A 17,018-nucleotide genomic window follows, 5' to 3' on the forward strand; every position below is an offset into this window, starting at 1 on the left:
GCGAGTCACCAAATGAGGTAAAGCAAGAGCTTTGAGCAAGAATCTAAGCAAATGCAAGCTAGCCAGCAACCAACATTTACCTGACACATTAGACCTGTTATTAGACCTGCGTCATAAAATGATGGTAAACAGCAATCAACTCTTAAATACCTATTCTTAACTTTTGGACTCGTTAGTTTGTTTTCTCACATCGACCAAGAATGCTGAACTTTCTTTCAGGAGCAGTAACACCAGTCTGGAAGGTTTGTTGCTTCACCAACGGCCTTACAGAAAAGGGAGAAAGCTTAAGCAAATTCAACATGACCTTTTGTTTCGCACAAAACTGCCATATGTTGTCTCTAACCTCAAACAGGTGATTCTCAGGTTCAAAGGGCATGTACAAGACTACTGAGGCAGGTAATCTCAAGCAGCAGCCGGTTTTCCGCACATGGCACATCTACACTGCTACCTTCCTCCAACATGGCTCATCTACACTGCTGCCTCCCTCCAACATGGCTCATCCACACTGCTGCCTTCCTCCAACATAGCTCATCCACACTGCTACCTTCCTCCAACATGGCTCATCTACACTGCTGCCTCCCTCCAACATGGCTCATCTACACTGCTGCCTCCCTCCAACATGGCTCATCCACACTGCTGCCTCCCTCCAACATAGCTCATCCACACTGCTACCTTCCTCCAACATGGCTCATCTACACTGCTACCTTCCTCCAACATGGCTCATCTACACTGCTGCCTCCCTCCAACATGGCTCATCTACACTGCTGCCTCCCTCCAACATGGCTCATCCACACTGCTGCCTCCCTCCAACATAGCTCATCCACACTGCTACCTTCCTCCAACATGGCTCATCTACACTGCTACCTTCCTCCAACATGGCTCATCTACACTGCTGCCTCCCTCCAACATGGATCATCTACACTGCTGCCTCCCCCCAACATGGATCATCTACACTGCTGCCTCCCTCCAACATGGCTCATCTACACTGCTGCCTCCCTCCAACATGGATCATCTACACTGCTGCCTCCCTCCAACATGGCTCATCTACACTGCTGCCTCCCTCCAACATGGATCATCTACACTGCTGCCTCCCCCCAACATGGATCATCTACACTGCTGCCTCCCTCCAACATGGCTCAGCCACACTGCTACCTTCCTCCAACATGGCTTATCTACACTGCTGCCTCCCTCCAACATGGCTCAGCCACACTGCTGCCTTCCTCCAACATGGCTCATCTACACTGCTGCCTCCCTCCAACATGGCTAATCTACACTGCTGCCTCCCTCCAACATGGCTCAGGCACTGCACACCCTTTTTTCCCTGAGTGTGATGCTGTGAGCTGGAATATGAGGCGCAGACTCATTACAATGCAGGGCAATGGATCAACCCCCGCAAAGAAATAACAAAGCTGGCAAAAACTTGGACTAAGACTCAGGCTCTTGTAGTTTCCACTGCCCATTTTTGGGAGGCTGATGAAAGGATTGGTTGCCAAAGGCTTTTCCCCACGTGATGTCACAGCTCCTACCGGTAATGTTATCGAGTCTAACTCGGTGGCATACCCAGGCTGGCACGAGGGCCTCCCAAATTTCCTCAGCTACTGCCTTATATGGATGGATGCCATGCACTGTATATGGACCATAGGATTGGTCACGCATGGCTTACCTCCAATCTGTGAAATGACATTCCTCCTCACGTCTTTCGAGAAGATCAGAAGCACTGACTGTACGGTGCAATTAAAGTATACATTTGTGCAAAATCACACAATCTGTCGAACTTTATCAACAAACTTTGTTCTTGCATGAAAAAAGCATATAGTATCTGCCCTCTAATATTACCATCATTATGACCAGTCATCCAGACCATAATTGTTGATACCTATATCGCAAGCCAGTCATGAAAGTCATTAGCAAACAAAGTGTGGTTGGTGCTGCTTCATTTGACTGGTTAACACGAAATCTGTGTTATATCCCCTGCCTCTGAGAACGAGAGAGAGAGTCAATGGGCCTAATATGGAGTGATCTTCTCCAGGGGCAGAACCCTGGTAGTGGGCCTGTGTTCTTAGCCGCCACTCACACAGACCTGTCAAATGCTTACTGACATTCTCTCAATCCAATTAATTAGGGCCTAACAAGCTATGGGAATGGGTGGGATTGGGTACGGAGTGATGGCAGAGGCACAACCCTTTTACAGATCCAAACGTCAGCATTTCAGAGGATGCCCAGTAATGAGGTGGCTGAAGGAACTTGGTGGCTCGTGTCATGTGCCTTGCCTCACCTAGAGGATACATTTGCTGGTGACGTCTGTGGGAAATCTGGGCTTTCTCCCCCTGTAATACTTTGGTAGAGTGCTTAAATTTCAAATCACAGTTATAGTAATGCTGTGAACGCACTGCATGGCTTTGTGAAACAGTCACCAAACTGAAACAAAGAGCATAGCTGCAACATAATATTTTTGAAAGTAAGACCAAATTTTTATTTTTATTTATTATGGATCCCCATTAGCTGCTGCCTTGGCAGCTTGTGTCTAGCTAAATTAAGGCAGTTTATTGAATAATAAAATACATTACAATACATTCACAGACTGTGTGCCCTTAGGCCCCACCACTACCACATATACACAGTACAAAATCCATGTGTGCGTGTGTGTATAGTGCGTATGTTATCGTATGTGTCTGTGCCTATGTTTGTGTTCCTTCAGTCCCAGCTGTTCCATAAGGTGTTTTTTTATCTGTTTTTTAAGTCTAATTTTACTGCTTGCATGAGTTACTTGATGTGGAATAGAGTTCCATCTAGTCATGGTTCTATTTGGTACTGTATGCCTTCCATAGTCTGTTCTGGACTTGGGGACTGTGAAGAGACCTCTTGTGGCATGTCTTGAGGGGTATGCATGGGTGTCCGAGCTGTGCGCCAGTAGCTCGGTGCATTCAACATGCCAATACCTCTCATAACTACAAGCCGTGATGAAGTCAATCTCTCCTCCACTTTGTGCCAGGAGAGATTGACATGCATATTATTAATGTTAGCTCTCTGTGTACATCCAAGGGCCTGCCGTGCTGCACTGTTCTGAACCAATGGCAATTTTCCTTTTTTGTGGCACCTGACCACACGACTGAACAGTAGTCCTGGTGTGACAAAACTAGGGCCTGTAGGACCTGCCTTGTTGACAGTGCTTTTAAGAAGGTAGAGCAGCACCTTATTATGGTCAGACTTCTCCCCATCTTAGCTACCGTTGTATCAATATGTTTTGACCATGACAGTTCACAATCCAGGGTAGCTCCAAGCATTTTAGTCACCTCAACTTGCTCAATTTCCACATGATTTATTACAAGATTTAGTTGAGGTTTAGGGTTTAGTGAATCATTTGTCTCAAATACAATGCTTTAGTTTTAGAAATATTTAGGCCACATCCCAATGTTGAACAAGAGGAAGACTTGTTCTGTGCATAGAGGATTTGCAATTACAGTTTGCCTCCTCTTCCCTGAGTCTGAAATAATGAATCAAGTAGCGGTGAGCGGAGGTGGCAGCCTCTCCTGCATGGACCAGATGTTGTAAATCCACGGAATCTTCCAGAGACAGGTGCCCTCCAGCCGGTTCCTGTCTGCTGCCTTGGTAATGGTTTGTTTCCTTTCCTGGAACACTGGAGAAATCAGGCAGCACCACTCCAACCTCTATCATCTCCACATTACAAGGTTATACAGCATTTCCAATGCTGGCAGTGGTGTCCTATGACTCCGCTTTATAACGGCTACAATTACTGAGTGGCCAGAGTAAAGACAGTTCGGCCTGTGGGGTCAAAGGATTACCGGCATGTCTGCCTCTTGTTGCCATTATGCCATTTCCTGTATTTGGGCTGCTGTCAAGCAAAGATCTCTGATTTCTTGGTACAGGCCAGACAGTACTGATGCATTTATTATTTGGAGACAAACATTTCAGATCAGACTTTATATCTACAACCACAATGAGGCCACTAGACTGGTTTAATGGATTTGATTAACTGAAGAGCCCCTCATGAAAATAAACGTCACTGGATTAATTTCGGCAAAAAACTATTTGGTGCCACGGTCTGACTGGTATTCTGGCTGTGCCTACTGACTAGACTGGATTTTATTGGGTTGCTGAACTGCAGTGTAATTCACTTCACTGTGCATGTAGGCAAACATTTGAATGGCCCCATAGTAATTACATGCCATGGAGATTGAGGCCACATTTATGTTTAATAAAATAATAACAAACCAAATAATACATGCATAGTGATGGATATAAAACCTGTTCAGTTAGTGGATCCCATTCATCCTGCCTGTCATAAAAGCTGTGTTGCGACCACAATGAAATTAGACAGCTGCATCCATCACGGCTTTGCCAGCGATGTCTTCTTAGAGCTCACTCCCGGGCTCTATCTCCCGTTTTTCAATTATGTATTTTGTGTACTCTTCCCCCTGTTTCCTCAATTTCTTTGGCTCACATCTCCAAAACTTCAGGGATTAAAAAGGGATGAAGAAAAGATGAATACTGTCATAAAACGTTTTAGATTTTCTGGTAATAAAGATGAGAGGGATACCTGGTGAAAACAAAAATGTAATCCTAAAGATACCAACTGTACACAGTACCTCTCATGTTTACTGATGCAAGAGAAGTTAAAAGGAACGTGAAACAAAAATAACTCCATTGAAACAACACTATGATGAAAGTTATCAAGAGTCCAAATTTATCCCAGCAGGAACAGAAAGAGGTCCATGGTTTCACCTCCAATCTCACCTTTTTTAAACCAGTAACAGTCTGAAATTTCAAGTCTGACATTTAATTAAATAAATTATTTCTCTGAGGATCTTACAAAACTATAGTGGACCATAGGTCCGCAGCTCTGTTTCCGATTGACGCAGGTAAACCGGCTGCTGATGTCGCATCTGAAGGGGAGTCAGTCTTCCTTGAAACACTTCCTCACATTTCCTCTTCATCACAGATGGAATATTAGGTAAACATACTCATTCTCACTCAAAGACCATATTGTCTACATTAGGTGCAATCTGTGCAATCTAAATATAAATTTCACAGCTTACCACAGGAACTTTGAAATGTAAGTCCTTGGACAATTGACGGCCATTCTCTTTCCAACAAACCTATCTACCTAAATAAAACTTCAGTCAGTCATCCCAAGATAGCTATGTCCCAGAAACACAGTGGCAGACTGGGTAGCTATTTGGTAGCCGAGCTTAAGCCCTCCATTTGAAGTTGTGTCACAAAGGAGCTGTGTCTACCTGTCTGGAACAGGCTTTCTCTCTGGATAACCGCCGACAGACTCCGAACTAATGAGGCTCTGTTTGGCCCTTGGAGGCCACTGTATGTCTATAACCCCAGAGCCATCTCCTGGATTTCTTAACAGGCCTGGTGAGGGGAGAGCCACAGCTTTTAGCCCTACCAAGAGCCCTACTTTTAACAAGTACCATTTCAGTCCAACTTCGCATTTTTAGCTCCGGTATCAACAGTAATTTCCAAATGACCACAAAGATGAATCCTGAGCCAAGGACCTCAGGAGTTCTTCAACTGTGACTCGCTCCTAACTCCTTACATGATGTGCTGTCTGGAGCTAGTAGGGTTTAATATTGTAGGCAGATGATTACGTGTAGTATTGAATAATGTCAGGAGGAAAGGTCAAAGCCATCAAGCTGATTGACACTAAATGAATGGCAAAGTTCCGGGCAGCAAGGTTTAAAGCGTCTATAAGGCCCAGACAATAGGTTTTAAAGCATCTATAAGGCCCGGACAATAGGTATTAAAGCATATATAAGGCCCAGACAATAGGTTTTAAAGCATCTATAAGGCCCAGACAATAGGTTTTAAAACATCTATAAGGCCCAGACAATTGGTTTCAAAGCATCTTTAAAGCCCAGACAATAGGTTTTAAAGCATCTATAAGGCCCAGACAACAGGTTTTAAAACATCTATAAGGCCCAGACAATAGGTTTTAAAACATCTATAAGGCCCATACAATAGGTTTTAAAGCATCTATAAGGCCCAGACAATTGTTTTCAAAGCATCTATAAGGCCCAGACAATAGGCTTCAAATCATCTATAAGGCCCAGACAATAAGTTTTAAAGCATCTATAAGGCCCAGACAATAGCAAGGGAACAGAGGCAGCTAACAGCTTTTAACGTCAGGTTCTACCAGGAAGAACATCATGATGATCACATCTCAAACACTAATGACTGGTTCTGGATGGGTGGATAACTAGGTGGATGCTACAGTATGTATCCTTTTGATGATTTTATTTTTATTCAGGGGATGAAACGGCTACAGTACTTAACTGAAATGATACAAATCTGAGGAGGAAATTGTTTCCACTACTGTATAAAAACAAGATCTGAATGAAATCTGTTCATGTGACCTACTCAAAGACATCAAAATCACATCATTTTATGATGTGACGCTTGTGACAATAGTATAATATTGTTATATTGGTTATTTTAGGCATTACAATCCAATATTGAAATTGATTGCTTTGATTGCTTCCTAATATTTCTTTATAATGTGAAGATCAGTTGCAGTTTTTAGTGATGCATTTTCTAGTGTTCTACCTCACAAGGACAAAGGGTCACACCTACTCCTATACACCTAAGTCTTGTTATGAAGACAACAATAGGAGTTTTTTTTTTATCATCAACAATGATACATATGAGCATCTGATGTGATTGTAATGACTTGGCCATTTCTCCCACATGAGAAAGCCGTGCACATCTGCTATATGCTCATCATGGGTAATACCTGCCTCAAATGAGATTTGTGACAAATCCCTTACAAGAGCACAGCCAATATGCTTGGTGATAGCATGCTTGGGGTTGGCTTATCTGTCTCCATTAAAGACACGAGTCATGCCCCACAATGTCAAAACCCTTAAACCTCACATTACCTATATGATAGAATAGTGAGGTACCCATTGACACCATTAGAATAGTCAGGAACCCATTGACTCCATTAGAATAGTCAGGAACCCATTGACTCCATTAGAATAGTCAGGAACCCATTGACACCATTAGAATAGTCAGGAACCCATTGACTCCATTAGAATAGTCAGGAACCCATTGACTCCATTAGAATAGTCAGGAACCCATTGACTCCATTAGAATAGTCAGGAACCCATTGACTCCATTAGAATAGTCAGGAACCCATTGACTCCATTAGAATAGTGAGGAACCCATTGACACCATTAGAATAGTCAGGAACCCATTGACTCCATTAGAATAGTCAGGAACCCATTGACTCCATTAGAATAGTCAGGAACCCATTGACTCCATTAGAATAGTCAGGAACCCATTGACTCCATTAGAATAGTCAGGAACCCATTGACTCCATTAGAATAGTCAGGAACACATTGACTCCATTAGAATAGTCAGGAACCCATTGACTCCATTAGAATAGTCAGGAACCCATTGACTCCATTAGAATAGTCAGGAACCCATTGACTCCATTAGAATAGTCAGGAACCCATTGACTCCATTAGAATAGTCAGGAACCCATTGACTCCATTAGAATAGTCAGGAACCCATTGACTCCATTAGAATAGTAAGGAACCCATTGACTCCATTAGAATAGTCAGGAACACATTGAATCCATTAGAATAGTAAGGAACCCATTGAATCCATTAGAAGCGATTCTGTCTGCATTTCGGTTCGTCTGACTCATATTGAAAAGCAGACAGAATCAGGTGTGAACATTACACACTGTAAAAGTGCCCATTTATCCGTGATTAGTGCCTGTTGTGTTTTTCTAAAGCAGAAATGTCATAAGTTTGATAGTTTAAAGCTAATTTTCAGCCATTAGATTAATCCCTACCAATTCAAAACTCTCACTCCTGCTATGGAGTAGTTGTCAATCATTTTCAAATTGAAATGGTTCCTAGTCTCGATGCCACCCGATATCATTTCTTACCCATTCAATATGAACCAATAATATTCAATGCAATCACCTTGCGCTACAGTTGGACTTGGCTCCTTGATATCAAATGGTAGTGATCTGACTGATGTACCATAGATAGTATCTCTAAGTTAACATGGTGGGCGAATAAATAGAAAAACCAAAAAGGGAACATTGCATTGCACAAACGTATTCAATCCTGTATCGTTTTGGCCCCCATATGGATCTGTCAAAGGCAAACCGTGTGCACATTCATCATGCAGATACTATCAATGCTTGGACAGTCTATTCTGGCTTTTTAAATTCTTCTCCTTTCTCATTGGGGTGGACAAGGTGGTTATTCACACTGAGCTCCAACTCATCTGAATGCAGTATCTGGCCTTCCTGTTAGATGAATGTCTTCTTTGAGACCCTAGGCCCTGGAAGGAAGATCATCATCCCTCTTGGTCTACATCTCTCTCGAACGCAAAGAGGTAGATATTACTGTAGTTTCACAAAACCAGCTAGTCTTAATGAGTCATCAGGTTTACAGCAACCTAAGATACGGTATTTCGATATATTATATATATATATATATATATATATATATATATATATATATATATATCTCGAAATACTGTAGAATAGTCAGGAATATGTATATATATATATATATATATATATATATATATATATATATATATATATATATATATATATACATATACACTGCTCAAAAAAATAAAGGGAACACTAAAATAACACATCCTAGATCTGAATGAATGAAATATTCTTATTAAATACTTTTTTCTTTACATAGTTGAATGTGCTGACAACAGAATCACACAAAAATTATCAATGGAAATCAAATTTATCAACCCATGGAGGTCTGGATTTGGAGTCACACTCAAAATTAAAGTGGAAAACCACACTACAGGCTGATCCAACTTTGATGTAATGTCCTTAAAACAAGTCAAATGAGGCTGGGCATGCTCCTGATGAGGTGGTGGATGGTCTCCTGAGGGATCTCCTCCCAGACCTGGACTAAAGCATCCGCCAACTCTTGGACAGTCTGTGGTGCAACGTGGCGTTGGTGGATGGAGCGAGACATGATGTGCTCAATAGGATTCAGGTCTGGGGAACGGGCAGGCCAGTCCATAGCATCAATGCCTTCCTCTTGCAGGAACTGCTGACACACTCCAGCCACATGAGGTCTAGCATTGTCTTGCATTAGGAGGAACCCAGGGTCAACCGCACCAGCATATGGTCTCACAAGGGGTCTGAGGATCTCATCTCGGTACCTAATATCAAATGGTAGTGATCTGACTGATGTACCATAGATGGTATCTCTAAGTTAACATGGTGGGCGAATAAATAGAAAAACCAAAAAGGGAACATTTTCCCGCTCAGCCCAGTCAAAACTGTTCGCTGCTCTGGCCCCCCAATGGTGGAACAAACTCCCTCACGACGCCAGGACAGCGGAGTCAATCACCACCTTCCAGAGACACCTGAAACCCCACCTCTTCAAGGAATACCTAGGATAGGATAAAGCAATCCTTCTCACCCCCCCCCCCCTCTTAAATGATTTAGATGCACTATTGTAAAGTGGCTGTTCCACTGATGTCAGAAGGTGAATTCACCAATTTGTAAGTCGCTCTGGATAAGAGCGTCTGCTAAATGACTTAAATGTAAATGTAAATGTAATGGCAGTCAGGCTACCTCTGGCGAGCACATGGCCACCCAAAGAAATGCCACCCCACACCATGACTGACCCACCGCCAAGCCGGTCATGCTGGAGGATGTCGCAGGCAGCAGAACGTTCTCCACTGCGTCTCCAGACTCTGTCACGTCTGTCACATGTGCTCAGTGTGAACCGGCTTTCATCTGTGAAGAGCACAGGGCGCCAGTGGCGAATTTGCAATCTTGGTGTTCTCTGGCAAATGCCAAACGTCCTGCACGGTGTTGGGCTGTAAGCACAACCCCCACTTGTGGAAGTCGGGCCCTCATACCACCCTCATGGAGTCTGTTTCTGACCGTTTGAGCAGACACATGCACATTTGTGGCCTGCTGGAGGTCATTTTGCAGGGCTCTGGCAGTGCTCCTCCTGCTCCTCCTTGCACAAAGGCGGAGGTAGCGGTCCTGCTGCTGGGTTGTTGCCCTCCTACGGCCTCCTCCACGTCTCCTGATGTACTGGCCTGTCTCCTGGTAGCACCTCCATGCTCTGGACACTACACTGACAGACACAGCAAAACTTTTTGCCACAGCTCGCATTGATGTGCCATCCTGGATGTGCTGCACTACCTGAGCCACTTGTGTGGGTTGTAGACTCTGTCTCATGCTACCACTAGAGTTAAAGCACCGCCAGCATTCAAAAGTGACCAAAACATCAGCCAGGAAGCATAGGAACTGAGAAGTGGTCTGTGGTCACCACCTGCAGAACCACTCCTTTATTGGTGGTGTCTTGCTAATGGCCTATAATTTCCACCTGTTGTCTATTCCATTTGCACAACAGCATGTGGAATTTATTGTCAATCAGTGTTGCTTCCTAAGTGGACAGTTTGATTTCACAGAAGTGTGATTGACTTGGAGTTACATTGTGTTGTTCAAGTGTTCCCTTTATTTTTTTGAGCAGTGTATATACATACATACACACACATAGTGCCTTCAGAAAGTGTTTACAAATTAATTAGAAATTAAATGTCTTGAGTCAGTAAGTATTCAACCTTTTTGTTATGGCAAGCCTAAATAAGTTCAGGAGTAAAAATGTGCTAACAAGTCACATAATGAGTTGCATGGACTTAACTTTTGTGCAATAATAGTGTTTAACATGATTTTTAAATGACTATCCCATCTCTGTAACCCACACATACAGATAATTGTAACTAAATTGTCCCTAAATCGAGCAGTGAATTTCAAGCACACAACCACAAAGACCAGGGAGGTTTTCGTATGGTTCGCAAATATGGAAACCTGACATTGAATATCCCTTTGAGCATGGTGCAGTTATTCATTTGACATTTTGGAAGGTGTATCAATACACCAGGTCACAACAAAGATACATGCGTCCTTCCTAACTCATTTGCTGGAGAGAAAGGATTTATACATGAGGACAATGGTGACTTTAAAACTGTTACAGAGTTTAATGGCTGTGATAGGAGAAAAATGATGATGCATCAACAACATTGTAGTTACTACACAATACTAACATAAATGACAGAGTGAAAAGAAGGAAGCCAGTACAGAATAAAAATATTATAAAACATATAATACAAGTAATACTGCAAAAAATGTGTCAAAGCAATTAACTCTTTGTCTTAAATATAAAACGCTATGTTTGGGGCAAATCCAACAGAACACATCACTGAGTACCACTCTTCATATTTTCAAGAATGGTGGTGGCTGCATCATGACATGTGTATGCTTGTCATTGGTAAGGACTAGGGAGTCTAAGAAACAGAACAGAGCTAAGCACAGGCAAAATCCTGGAGGAAAACCTGGTTCAGAGACAAATTCACCTTTCAGCAGAACAATAACCTAAAACAAAAGGCAAATAAATATACATTGGAGTTGCATACCAAGACTACATTGAATGTTCCCGAGTGGCCTAGTTACAGTTTTGACTTAAATCAACTTGAAAATATATGGCAAGACTTGAAAATGGCTGTCTAGCAATGATCAACAACCAACTTGACAGAGCTTGACACATTTTTTATAGAATAATGGGCAATTATTGTACAATCCAGGTGTGCAAAGCTCTTAGAGATATATCCAGAAAGACTCACAGTTGTAATCGCTGCTGAAAGTGATTTTAACATATATCAACAAACTTCTCTAATGAAGTGTTTCGTTTTCCATTAATAAAAATTATAATACATCAAAAATCTTCCACGTTGACAAAAAAAAAACAATTAAATCTATTTGATTGCCACTTTGTAACATAACAAAATGGGGGCAAACTACCTGCCCTCCAGGACACCTACACCACCCGATGTCACAGGAAGGCCATAAAGATCATCAAGGACAACAACCACCCGAGCCACTGCGTGTTCACCCCGCTATTATCCAGAAGGCGAGGTCAGTACAGGTGCATCAAAGCAGGGACCGAGAGACTGAAAAACAGCTTCTATCTCAAGGCCATCAGACTGTTAAACAGCCACCACTAACATTGAGTGTCTGCTGCCAACACACGGACTCAACTCCAGCCACTTTAATAATGGAAATTGATGGAAATTGATGTAAAAATATATCACTAGCCACATTAAACAATGCTACTTAATATAATGTTTACATACCCTACATTACTCATCTCATATGTATATGTATATACTGTACTCTATATCATCTACTGCATCTTTATGTAATACATGTATCACTAGCCACTTTAAACTCTGCCACTTTGTTTACATACCCTACATTACTCATCTCATATGTATATACTGTACTCAATACCATCTACTGCATCTTCCCTATGCCGTTCTGTACCATCACTCATTCTTATATCTTTATGTACATATTCTTTATCCCTTTACACTTGTGTGTATAAGGTAGTAGTTTTGGAATTGTCGGAACTAGAAGCACAAGCATTTCGCTACACTCGCATTAACATCTGCTAACCATGTGTATGTGACAAATAAAATTTGATTTGATTTGAAATGTGGATAAAGTTAAGGGGTGTGAATATTTATGAAGGCACTGTATATACTGTATACTGAGTGTACAGAACATTAGGAACATCTTCCTAATATTGACTTGCACCCCCTTTTGCCCTCATAACAGCCTCAATTCGTCGGGGCATGGACTCGAGAAGGTGTCGAAAGCGTTCCACAGGGATTCTGGCCCATGTTAACTCCAATGCTTCCGACAGTTATATCAAGTTGGCTGGTTGTCCTTTGGGTGGTGGACCATTTTTATACACACGGGAAACTGTTGCGAGTGAAAATCACAGCAGCGTTTCAGTTCTTGACACACTCAAACAGGTGCGCCTGGCACCTACTACCATACCCTGTTCAAAGGCACTTAAATATTTGATATTTATATTATTTTATATTCTAAATATTCTAAATGGCACACATACACAATCCATGTCTCAATTGTCTCAAGGCTTAAAAATCCTTCTTTAACCTGTCTCCTCCCCTTCATCTACACTGATTGAAGTGGATTTAACAAGTGACATCAATAAGGGATCATAGCTTTCACCTGGTCAGTCTGTCATCGAAAGAGCAGGTATTCTTAATGTCTTGTACACTCAGTGTAAATTCAGCTGTAGAATATTCTTCTATATTTAACCATATATTCTCATAATGCTCTCCATGGAAATGAAAAGATGGTAATATGTGTAGGTCTAGTTCTTACAGATGGTCACTGATTCCATCCCAGACCGAGTGTTTCCTTTAGTACAGAATGTGCTCTTTTATTGCATTCCTGGAAATTGACATCATTATGAATCCCCAGTGTTAGCGATGTGCAATGGGAGCAGTTTGATCAAACAGGCTGTTCTATCTATATGCTGTTGTTTGACATGGGTTATACCCCAGTCTTATCAACCACACTGCTGCCTCGTCAGTAGGCCACATAAATGCATAATGTCATCTACAGAAATTGTGATCTATGTACACTGTGCCTGTGCTGTGAATTGTTGCCTGTGCTCATTAGTTTGGACAAGTGGCTCAACAACAATGCAATTACCTCAGAAATGTGCAAATGTAAATACAAAACACCTAAAATACAGCAAGTTTGTGTGAGAACAAAAGACAATGATTGAATACTTAAGCTGGAAAATTGCACCATTATGCTTCTGTTGAGGTAAAGCTACAGTTGTGGATGCATACCGGCAAGATCCATCCGTTATCAATGACAACTGGAAACACCTCATTTCTTCATCAGTTCTAGCTACCTTACCTTGAATTCAAAATCAAATTCAAAGGCTGGTATACACTAACCCAAAGGAACTAACTATCGCTTGTGCATAATTACATGATGTGGTTAGTTTCAAGGATGTTAAGACCATTGACCTTGCGTTTTCAGAGAAGAAAATGGCAGACAATCCAATTGGCTTAAACAGACCTCTTCTCCACCTTATGTCTATTGAATAGACATTGAATAATATCATGTTATGATTCTCAATGCATAACTGTATTCTTTTCCTTTCAGAATTCCCCACCTCCACCCCTTCATTTCTCTAATGAAGACAGTCCTGGAGTTGCTGAAGAGAATATCAATACTGAGGCAGGATTTAGTGTAAATGTCTGTTCTCCTGTTAGCCAGCTGTTGATAAGTTGGGAATGCCAGTTCCCAATTGAGATAGGAATGATCAACTCTGGTGTCATGGCTGTGTCAATAATCATAATGGTATTACCCCCGCCTTGCAACAAGGTCAGGATTAACATGTCAGTGTTGTCTTGATTAATAGACATTGATAGTTTACAACTTGTGGCTCTCCTTTCTCACTTGCACGCATCAGAGGCAAAAAATCGATAGTGACTTCATCCAATCACACTGAGAGAGTCTGCCATTCAACAATGATGACGAAGCCACCCAGGTACCTCTGTGAAATTGGTTGAAATTATTAATATGGGGGAATGTGTCACCTTTTCTATACTGTTACTCTGAAATCAGTCAAACGTTCAGTAGAACAGTTCAGTGCAGAGCAGTCAAACAATCAGTAGAACAGTTCAATGCCGTGGCAGTAAATGTGGGTACCAGTAAATTGTGAAGGTTTCACCAGCACCACTCATAAAGTGAAGGAAAAATGTGATGTATCTTGTTGAATTGAGTAAATATATGCCCAAGTAGGATTAGATAGAATGATATTCATAGGATTCATAGAGTCCTATGAATGCTACAGCTAGATTGGACAAGACTTGTATCCCTGTGGACCAATTCGTACATTAACCATTCTCCATTCGGGCTACAAAGGCTTCGATTGCCTCCTTAACTCGATTGAATGGTGCGAATGCAGAAAAAAAACAGGAAAAATATGCATACTTTCTTTATGAAATACCATTTTCAACCATAATGATAGAGTGGTTAATGCCTAGGAATGATAGCACAGGATGTTGCGTATTGCGTTCAGCCAATCAGATCGCAGTGGTCTGTTTACCCCTGGCTGAAAGCGGGCACAAAATCTGGAAGTAGCATTAGCCACTCTTGCATGGTGGTGGAAAATGGTGTTTCATAAAAAAAAGTGTGCGAATTTTCCGCGTTTTTTTCCCAGCCATTAAATCAAGTTATGGTATTAAAAAACATTCAGTTAATGTGTTCTGTAATGTACATGAGGTAGAATTGCATGACATGCGTTTTTAAAAAGGCATATTTTTATTATGGCTTTATTATAAAGTGTATTTTTCTTCAACAGTAAATATACTACCCATCGAATTGCATTTTGATGCATGGATTTGTTTACAGGGGTTGTGGTCAGGCAATTTTTTTTAATCTGGCCCTGTTTGAATGCAAATAGGTTGTAGCCTAATGTTGTCAGAGAGTAGTTGATGTACACACACGCACGTACACACACAATTTCAATGAGTTCCTACAATAGCCTACATGTTGACAATATCCCGTCATAATGGTGTATGCGGATTATTGGGCCATATAAATTATTTATATAGGTATCAGGACACCATAGAACACTTATGAAGTGCTAGTCAGTCACCAAATTTCGACCTCATATTGAGATTCAATGTGGCATATATTGCAAGGAAGTAATCACAGATTCTCACAGATTCTCCAAATGGCGTAAACATAATATCCGACAACTAAAATGTAGGCTACATTATTGCAGGGCAACAACTAAATCACTCCTTATAATTTCTACCATAAAATCAACTTCCACCGAAATATATAATTGTGCTAGTGGGACCATTTTTTTAATTGAAATATACATAGGTCAGTGATAGAAAATAAAAGCATACTTGATTTTCCTAAATATACTTTAGTAGCCTATTTGCTCAACAGAAAGAGTTATCCAAATATGCGGGTTTGCTGCATATTGCGAACAGGTTGCAAAACTGAAAATCTCCTTGGTTTCTGTATTCCATTAAATCTTTATCAGAGGAACGTGTCTATCAATACTCATGAATTGCAATATCTCGTAGGGCAGTACAGGTAGAAAGTACGCATGTTTACTTACCGAAGAAGACGAGATGAAATAGGTAAACTCCCCAAAGATCCATTTTGATTTCCGATGTAAAATTCTGTTTAAATGATTCCAGGTAACGCACCACTACACCTACACCTTTGAAATTACACTCAAATACATCCTCCTGTACAAGTGGACTGAATTGATACAAAGGGATTGATAACCAAAATAACTCCTTCTTCACTAAATGTTTCAGAATTCCATAAGTTTCCCGAAAAGTGGATGGATTAATCAAATGTCATGGACATAAATAAATTAGAATACGGGCGTAATCGTTATGTAAACGATAATGTAACACGTGTTATAGACCCTGAAAAGTTATCTAGGCTTCATCTAGGATCAGGTATGTGAGAGTTTGTGGTTGCCCGCCGCTGTTCTTTCTCCGCCGAAAGCAAGTCCTCTTCGAACGTATTTTCTGTTGGTAAGTGGGAAAGAGAGTGGCTCGGATGGACTAACTGCTGAGAGCGACGTAGGTGAGCATGAGGGAATGGGAGAGGGTGGGGGAGCAAAAGGGGTTACGTAGAGTGGTAGGGACAGTGACACATGACATGCAATGCTCGTGTTAAAAAATCACGCAGCATAATATCGCCTCTACAATGCTACAGGCATGTAGGTCAAGTTATATTGTACTATTTGTTTCCCAATTTTTCTCAGTCCCGATTGGAAAAGAAGATATACCTACCAATTAAGTGAAACTGACTAACAATGATGGATGAACAACACCATAATAGATAGTCTGACTGAATTCAACAAGATGCATACAAATGTCCCTGTACTTTAGGAGTGGTGTTGAATTTAAATATTTTTTTATGTTTTATTATCCCAACTTTGCGTGGCAACTGGCAAGGCCAGCATTGTTTATTCAGATTGAAGACAATTGTAAATAGATCTACACACAATAAAGCTTTAAATTACACTGTGACAGAATGATAAGAAAACATGCAAGAGGGAAAATAAATGTGTAATTAAAAGGGGTGCTAAAACAAAACCAAG

At 41.2% G+C, this 17,018-nt stretch overlaps 1 protein-coding gene across 1 annotated transcript in view; it reads right to left on the bottom strand.

The window, feature by feature from the left end:
- LOC135527093 (GDNF family receptor alpha-4-like) overlaps positions 1-16,493 on the bottom strand; it is a 72,239-nt gene extending 55,746 nt beyond the window's left edge. Inside the window, exon 1 of the mRNA XM_064955741.1 lies at positions 16,017-16,493. Coding sequence (XP_064811813.1) covers positions 16,017-16,059 — 43 coding nt within the window. The 5' untranslated portion in view covers positions 16,060-16,493. The remainder of the gene's footprint in view (positions 1-16,016) is intronic.
- Positions 16,494-17,018: the final 525 nt, after the last annotated feature.

The sequence above is a fragment of the Oncorhynchus masou genome, chromosome 32 (genome assembly GCF_036934945.1).
Source record: "Oncorhynchus masou masou isolate Uvic2021 chromosome 32, UVic_Omas_1.1, whole genome shotgun sequence".
Classification (NCBI taxonomy): Eukaryota; Metazoa; Chordata; class Actinopteri; order Salmoniformes; family Salmonidae; genus Oncorhynchus; species Oncorhynchus masou.